The sequence below is a fragment of the Opisthorchis viverrini genome (genome assembly GCF_000715545.1).
Source record: "Opisthorchis viverrini unplaced genomic scaffold opera_v5_379, whole genome shotgun sequence".
NCBI lineage: Eukaryota > Metazoa > Platyhelminthes > Trematoda > Opisthorchiida > Opisthorchiidae > Opisthorchis > Opisthorchis viverrini.
The window spans coordinates 41,898-50,820 of record NW_008752040.1 but is presented as its reverse complement, the minus strand read 5'-3'; the positions used below and the strand labels follow the sequence as shown (position 1 = coordinate 50,820).

At 45.4% G+C, this 8,923-nt stretch overlaps 2 protein-coding genes across 2 annotated transcripts; one reads left to right on the top strand and one right to left on the bottom strand.

The window, feature by feature from the left end:
• Window positions 1-280: 280 nt before the first annotated feature.
• T265_10561 (hypothetical protein) lies at window positions 281-7,800 on the top strand (the record flags this gene model as incomplete). Its single annotated transcript, XM_009176968.1, has 7 exons — window positions 281-452; window positions 724-855; window positions 881-1,023; window positions 1,062-1,171; window positions 1,206-1,287; window positions 1,526-1,681; window positions 7,738-7,800. 7 exons carry the CDS (start codon window positions 281-283, stop codon window positions 7,798-7,800), a joined length of 858 nt encoding a protein of 285 aa, XP_009175232.1.
• T265_15187 (hypothetical protein) lies at window positions 6,592-7,674 on the bottom strand (the record flags this gene model as incomplete). The annotated part of the gene is made up of 2 exons (XM_009176969.1): window positions 6,592-6,917; window positions 7,541-7,674. 2 exons carry the CDS (start codon window positions 7,653-7,655, stop codon window positions 6,592-6,594), a joined length of 441 nt encoding a protein of 146 aa, XP_009175233.1.
• Window positions 7,801-8,923: the final 1,123 nt, after the last annotated feature.

The window sequence follows — 8,923 nt, the reverse complement described above, 5'->3', positions numbered from 1 at the left end:
TGTGATACTTGATCTCTTCCCCTGGAGTACCGTCGCCTCCAAGGGGGCCCAATTCCTACTTGTGCCTTGTTTGAAAAAAGCTTGGCAAACAGAATTTTTTACCCTTGAACCATCAAACAGACGGTGGGGACACAGTAAGAAAATTTTCAAGCTCAGAGCACATATTGAATAGACAACGATTTTTCTCATTTCCGGTAGTAGCTGCGTGGAATGACCTTCCTCCGATGGTTGCTCACGCTACTTTTAGAACCCAGTTTAAAGCAATATTAGACATTTATTTATGCGAATCCTTGCGCTGGCAAGCATACTACCCCGCACTGAGAACATAAAGAGTAGTGCTGCACCCTTTTTTCACTTGTGCTTTTCACATGAAGGACAGCCACTGACCGACAAGAACAAAACCGACCCAGGAAACTTGGGCAAGCGCCCCGATCCTGTGTATCAATCCGTGAGTCCATGAATCCGTGTCAACCCGTGAATCATTGAGTTGTTCTCTTACTTGAGGTCATGGACGAGAGGTCTTGGTGATTCTGATTCTGACAGCGTTAATGCTCGTTCAAAAGTTCACGTTGTCAACGAAATTGAACGCAACTCATTACAAAGCTATAGAACTATCAGGTTCACTTTTAAGGCGCAAGTGACTACGAAGTCTTTGGCGCTGAACTTTTCGAACTTATTTAAACGCACCACTTAATCCGCATACCTATTTGTCCGGATGCACAGAAGCAGGTTTGTACGTTATGACGGTACACAACTTACCGAAGGCGGGTTCCACGATATCAGCATTAGTTGACGATGTTCGAATTGAGGGTGAGGTTCTCTGTATTGATGAGCCAAAGAAACTGGTTGTCATACGTAAGTTTCCGTTTTCAATTTTAAGTGCAACATAGTTTAGAAACCAGCTCGTCAACCGGACGTAGAGATACCTGCGACATAATATTTGCGAGAACTGAGTTCTTAAAGGAGGTAAAAATGCTAAAAGAAGGTCCTCTGCCTAGTTTTCCGGAGCTGAGTATCAACAAAGTAAGTCACGTGTACATTGAATGTCAGCGATATTGCAGATAGCGGAGCGTATACGCAAAAATGAACGCACGCAACAGGAAAAGCAGAAATTTTACCGGCCAGATGTACCCCCTGAGGTACGGAATTTAGCAGAGCATATAGAAAAAACGTAATTAACCTTATTATTGCTCCACATTCACCAGTTTGTTCGATGTAGTATGGAGTGACCCCAACATAGTTGTGATGGAGCATTCGATCATTAGTCCCCCATACAAAGAGGACAACGTCACCTGCAACTCGGATGATCAGCAGGCAAAATCGAATATCACTATCTCCACCAACTCATTTTTTGTTCCTGACCGGATACGCCACCCATCGTAAAGTTTACACTACTATGAAAGCTTTCAGTAGTACACATTCATCGAAGAAATACGCTACCTCTCGCATCTCATTGGTTGAGTTGTTCCATAATATAGGCTGCGCAGCGGGTCGAGGCACACTCGTCATGGCTTCCTCGTCGCAGTCTGTCGTTGCAACTGCTCCCGTGTCTGCTGAAGGGTACACAGTGGACGTCACCTCCTTGTTCGCGAGTCACCTGGGTAGCCACCTATTCAGCAACGTTCATGAACTGGCACACTGCATTAAGCAGTTCGAGCGAACATCAGGATCGTACTACAGCGTGCGTAACTCGAAAGCGAATAGAAAATATTGTCAGTAAGTCCATTTGACCGGGGATGTCACGGAGTAGTAAACATATGTCGACATCTAAGACCTTTTAACAATTCCTAGAGGAATTTCGCAGTGAAGTGTGTGCCGTTATCAGTGACCAAAACAGTTGGTACACCTCCATGTCTGAACACTTTCCTCAAAGCTTGATGAGTGAATTCGGCACTTGGAGACTTATTCAGACAAACTTCAGGCCGACTGTGCATTTCTGAGAGAAACATTGCTTTGCTCTTTACATACACTGCGATGGTACTTGAGATTCCCTCTGGTAAAATTTTGAGACCATCTTAAAGGTTGACGAGATCAAATTAACCTACTTTTTTAGGGTATGAAATATTTTTAGCAACTTGTCTGTAAACAATATTTCCGGCATTTTGACTTGGTTTCAATTGTGGAATATCGTCCGGCAGTCTTTATCCGACCCAATTTTAGGAACCTTTACCGTGTCTACGGACCTCAGTTCTATCTTTACGTTGGATACTGATTTGTACGGACATGCGTTAAATGCGGTGCTTGTGGCTCCATAATTTTGACTTTCAATGAATACGTTGACAGTTGAATGCGTGGTTAGTGCTCCCCGGCATGGCTTGTTGCTGCTTGCAGCGCATGAGTTGTCACATTTTGAACCCCTATACTGTGCGCCGTTTGAAGCTTGGCGGCAGCCATGCTTTCGTTCAGTTTCTTGGTTTCCAGGGGGAGGGATTCTCATGTGAACGCATAAAAAAGATTGGCTGATGAACAGCACGGGACGTGTTTGCAGGCAATTTCTTTCAAGTCGTACGTTTGTGAATGACCAGACGGAAATATGGAATGCAAATGAATGAACACAACGTACATGAAACAACTTGTTCTAGTCATGAATAGGATGGCAGTGCATGCGGTGCTGCTATCGTGTGTTCTGTGCATGATGGATAGAGGGGGAAGGTTAGCTGGACAATGACTAGTCCAAATATGCGAACAAGGCTTACTTTGTGACCAATTGGTTTGCGGTGCTTTACTGACCTTGGTGGATCGGCAGGCGCCTAGTAAACTGAAAAGGGAAATTTGGCTCAAAGGAAACACTCATTGTTGTGTGGTCAGTAGGCAATATTAGTTCTTTCACTACTGTCACGATGCGTAATTAATGACCGAGAAAAGGAAGGAATGGTCGCAGTTATGCTAAAGGTAATTGCACTTGCACGGGTAGTTGTGTTATTTTAGGTATGCTGCAGTATGCCCAAATGACCGAATAACAAACAAAGCGTTCAGCGAAATGTACTTAAGATAGGTGTAATTTGAAAGTAGATGGGCCCGATTTTATTTCACCCTTCCAATGCTGAGGTACCCCTTTTGTAGGTAAAAACTTTTTGTACCACCACATGTACGCGGGATGAATGGCTGTAATCATGCAAGTAACGACATAATCTCATGTAAACGTGTAACAAGAGTAAACTGATGATCGGTTGGTTACGCAAATGCAAACCGAAGCCCTCACACAAACGTCTACCTCATTCCTACATTCCCAACCAAATCCCACCTATACAGTTAGCGGTTAATAGCAGTGCTGGATGCGTAATTTAGTCCCACTGATTAATTAACACTGGTGCAGTGCTGTCCAAATTGACGACCCGTTTTATTATGCTGTCGATGTCACCTGTGATGCCTGTTCGACCGAAATCAACCAGAGGTTTGGTCCTCCCTTGATTTCGCATGGACATCACATGCGCTGACAAAAATGTGAGAAACAAGCACCTTAGTACTCTTAATGACGGTTTACCTAGCTGTCGGGAAAACAAAGGTCATCGAACGAGAGAAACAGGTCGTCCGATCCGCGGAATACACAAGCCCATGTTTTCAACTGTCACATGTTTTGCAAATCGTATGAGGACAGCAGTGCTGCATGTATAATGGAGTACCATTAATTAATTCAAACCCGTTTGAACACGTTTGCGGCAATCAGTTCGTTCCAAACCCTACCCACCGGCCAGCCCTCATTGACAGATTGACCTGACGGTTTTCGGCGATCATCACCAAATCATATGTTTCGAAAAGTCAGCTAATTGGGGTCAAGCACATCATATGTCACAGACCGACTGCGGTATATTACGATAGATAGTCAAACACTATGTGTTACACTGTCCATTTTACTTTCACCTCAGATGTCCGCACACCAACACGTGTCAGCTCGACTAATCCAGAACCATTCTACACACACTTGCCAGTTCCACACCTATTCTGTTAACACTGGGGTGCTTGGCGATTTCTGCCACCTCGGCACTCAGGGTTAATGTGACCAAAAACACGAACTATCACAAACTGAAAGTGCCTAGCATTTGGAACACATTTCCGCGCACGGTTTCTTACCAATTAGTTTCCTCGTATGTTACCAATGGCTTGCCATAGCACTAATTATCTGGAGTCTTATACTCCTAAATTACGGTTTGTAAACAACCATGTTTCACAAGATCCCAGTGTGCTTCAACTTACTAAGGATGACGGTGATAAGTTTCACAATAGATTATTGCGGCTGGACCGTACAGTAAACTTATAAAACAGCCCAATACTAACTTGTACGATTGGTGATCCGTCGCCTAGTTCCTCACATTCCGTCGTTTCACTCTAACTGCAGCACCATTTACGTATTTACTGGGACATCCGTTACTAGAAAATTATGTTAACGCGCAATATTCCTAGAAGCTGTCTGTGAACATCGGCTAAAGTAGGCTTAACTTCCAAATCAAACCCACTGATAATAAATTATGAATTGTTGCTGAAGGACGAATACCTGAATTTATTCAAAAGTTTGTTCACAAAAAAAGCACCAAAATATAGTTACAATGGGGGGTTGGATAAGGCAGCTGCGATGGTACCACCGTGTGCAATACGGACATTGAACCCAATTGACGGTTCTTCCTTCGTTTTCCTCAGGATCTTCTAGGCCGCACTCGGCACAGATGGTATCATCTACTAGGAACTCTTGCAAACTGGGTACGGTGGGTGTGTCTTCAACGACTTCAGACCGGGAATCTCGCCTCGCGTCATACACACCAACTGCTCGTCGCAAGCCACTTTGGACAGCTGGGACAGTCCCCTCATCATCTGAGCTTGAAATATCTACAACCGCAGCTTTGTCGCGAACAACAGAGTTTTCTGGGGCCGCTGTGACATGTCCGTCAGGAAATTCCGTCACAAGGAAGGCAGGAGCATCCAAAGACGGAGGCAATTGGTCGTAGTCCGCGATACTGGTGTCCGTACTCAGGTTGATAGGAGGTGGGAAAGTAAATGGGGGTGACTCTCGTGGGCCAGCCTGCTGCACGAAACTACGATGCCACGCGGTGTACACTGGAAAATTTTCGGGCTCCATCCGCTGATACAGTGTTCGCACGTCGTTCAACACCATGTTCAACAAGGCGCTTGGGTTTCGCGTTCCACTTCTTGGCGCATCCAACTGCGCAAATGAAACGGCAATCGCACCGTTGTTTTCACGGGTCCAACGGGAACACACGGGAAGTTCGGTGGTCTCTACATTCTGTGCCATGGCAAAGTGCAGAAGATGCCGGCAAGGTATGCCAAATTGAACAAACTTCTTACACGTGCACGTTCGGGTTGCATGGGTGATTGTCTCCCGCCGACGATCCATCATGATGGTAGCGTGCTCGTTGCTGCTCATGACCGTAATTGGATGGGTTGAGCTCAAATCAGATGCCATTTTGGAAATGGCGTATGGCATCAAACGACGGCACAATCTATCCAATTCAGGATGGCCGACAATGCGAAGATCACGACGAGACGCATCGGATACGGTTTTCTGACGATTCCATATCAAATACGTCGCGCTCATCCGTGAAACCCGTATGGCCTCCCACAGTCCAATTTTCCCGTTAAGCAGTTCCATTTTCAGGCATCGGTGCATGGCCTCGACCATGTTTGTATCGTGAATGCCATAGTTTGCAACTCGTGGCATTCTGCAGCTGGCCCACTTGGAAGCGTTCGGGAGAAGAAACGAATTTATGTACATGAAAAAAGGATGGTCATTTAAACGAATAAGTTCCAAAAACGCTAAATACTTCCACAATCGGGATGTGTGCATGGCAACAAAAAAACGCGTAAATGATTGCGATCGTGGGAAACGTTTGATAACGTTCCTAAGAATATGTACACGACATAATAAATGAATAGCAAAAGGAAATACACTAGCAATTGCGTTTCCGATGGCAAGCGCACCGTCAGATATGATGCACTTGACCAGAGAACCGCTACCGACAAACTCCAGAAAAGTTAGCAGAAACGTTCGCACGTCTGCCTCAGTCTCCCGCCAAAGAAAACCAATGGCCACAGGTAGACTTTTACGGCAGCCATCGACTATAAGCAACTGATACAAAAAATATTTGTGTTGGTTCGTGGAAAAAGTACTGTCAATAAGTAAAAAATCGGGAAACCGTCTGTACAGATCGAGCATCTCTGAGGTGGAGTAGATGAAGTGGGTCACTCTGTTACTTCCATCCCTCAAACAGCGGGCTCGTCCTTGTTCGTTGAACTGCGACTCCAAGTCGAGAATATAACCTGCAAAAAGTACTTATTTTTAACAATAATTGGAATTACTTGGATTGTTCCGCCCAAACATGTGTCGCGCCCGGATATTGCCGATATCGCTGGTTGTGAGATATTTACCGAACTTCGACCTCACATAGAACCGGATGTTAAAGCATCGGCTGCGGCATTCAAGCATTGGCCGAATGATTTCCAGTTCCTCAGGCAGCAGTCGACGATTACGGTTAAACCACCGAGATGCTTCGGGACCAAGTAGCTCGTGATTTGTACCATATGAGATTTAGTAACCCGAAAGAAGGTTCCCAGTCTGCAAACGTTGAAGAACGCCTCGCACTATGTGTGATCAAGCAGGCGGCGTCGTTTTCCCTCGTTTGGAGGACGTGAAAACCCTTTCCGATGGCATGGGTATTTGATGAAAGTTTTCTCACCAGAGGAATTCGCTTTCGAGTTACGCACGCTGTAGTACGATCCTGATGTTCGCTCGAACTGCTTAATGCAGTGTGCCAGTTCATGAACGTTGCTGAATAGGTGGCTACCCAGGTGACTCGCGAACAAGGAGGTGACGTCCACTGTGTACCCTTCAGCAGACACGGGAGCAGTTGCAACGACAGACTGTGACGAGGAAGCCATGACGAGTGTGCCTCGACCCGCTGCGCAGCCTATATTATGGAAGAACTCAACCAATGAGATGCGAGAGGTAGCGTATTTCTTCGATGAATGTGTACTACTGAAAGCTTTCATAGTAGTGTAAACTTTACGATGGGTGGCGTATCCGGTCAGGAACAAAAAATGAGTTGGTGGAGATAGTGATATTCGATTTTGCCTGCTGATCATCCGAGTTGCAGGTGACGTTGTCCTCTTTGTATGGGGGACTAATGATCGAATGCTCCATCACAACTATGTTGGGGTCACTCCATACTACATCGAACAAACTGGTGAATGTGGAGCAATAATAAGGTTAATTACGTTTTTTCTATATGCTCTGCTAAATTCCGTACCTCAGGGGGTACATCTGGCCGGTAAAATTTCTGCTTTTCCTGTTGCGTGCGTTCATTTTTGCGTATACGCTCCGCTATCTGCAATATCGCTGACATTCAATGTACACGTGACTTACTTTGTTGATACTCAGCTCCGGAAAACTAGGCAGAGGACCTTCTTTTAGCATTTTTACCTCCTTTAAGAACTCAGTTCTCGCAAATATTATGTCGCAGGTATCTCTACGTCCGGTTGACGAGCTGGTTTCTAAACTATGTTGCACTTAAAATTGAAAACGGAAACTTACGTATGACAACCAGTTTCTTTGGCTCATCAATACAGAGAACCTCACCCTCAATTCGAACATCGTCAACTAATGCTGATATCGTGGAACCCGCCTTCGGTAAGTTGTGTACCGTCATAACGTACAAACCTGCTTCTGTGCATCCGGACAAATAGGTATGCGGATTAAGTGGTGCGTTTAAATAAGTTCGAAAAGTTCAGCGCCAAAGACTTCGTAGTCACTTGCGCCTTAAAAGTGAACCTGATAGTTCTATAGCTTTGTAATGAGTTGCGTTCAATTTCGTTGACAACGTGAACTTTTGAACGAGCATTAACGCTGTCAGAATCAGAATCACCAAGACCTCTCGTCCATGACCTCAAGTAAGAGAACAACTCAATGATTCACGGGTTGACACGGATTCATGGACTCACGGATTGATACACAGGATCGGGGCGCTTGCCCAAGTTTCCTGGGTCGGTTTTGTTCTTGTCGGTCAGTGGCTGTCCTTCATGTGAAAAGCACAAGTGAAAAAAGGGTGCAGCACTACTCTTTATGTTCTCAGTGCGGGGTAGTATGCTTGCCAGCGCAAGGATTCGCATAAATAAATGTCTAATATTGCTTTAAACTGGGTTCTAAAAGGAGCGTGAGCAACCATCGGAGGAAGGTCATTCCACGCAGCTACTACCGGAAATGAGAAAAATCGTTGTCTATTCAATATGTGCTCTGAGCTTGAAAATTTTCTTACTGTGTCCCCACCGTCTGTTTGATGGTTCAAGGGTAAAAAATTCTGTTTGCCAAGCTTTTTTCAAACAAGGCACAAGTAGGAATTGGGCCCCCTTGGAGGCGACGGTACTCCAGGGGAAGAGATCAAGTATCACGAGATGCGTTTCGTAGTCTACGGATTTGAGACCGGTAAACATTCTCGTGGCGGCTTGCCGGACACGCTCAATGAGGGTGACGTCTTTCGTGCGTCCTGAGTACACAACTTAGTCGGCGTACTCCAGGAGCGGTCTAAAGTAGGCCCTATAGAGTATTTGGAAGTCTATGCGAGTAATACGGGAGAAGGTTCGTCGGATCATCCGTAAAATGGCGAATGCCTTTTGGGCCGATTTCCCATGGTGCAGTGAGAAGGATAAGTTTGAGGGGACCCAGATGCCCAAATCCTTTTTGGTATCTATCCTCATGATGTTCTCTGGCCCATTTTTACCGTGAATAAAAAAGGCATTCGCTGAATCCTTTCCGAACGACATATGGACGCACTTTTCGTCGTTCAGAAGAAGGTGCCAGTCCAACGACCACTGCTTGGTAGCGTCTACATCCATATGGACGGTACTGGAATTGGAACTCCAGAATTTCAATTCGTCTGCGAAAAGTAGGCCTGGACCCGCAAGAACGTCTGGGAGGTAG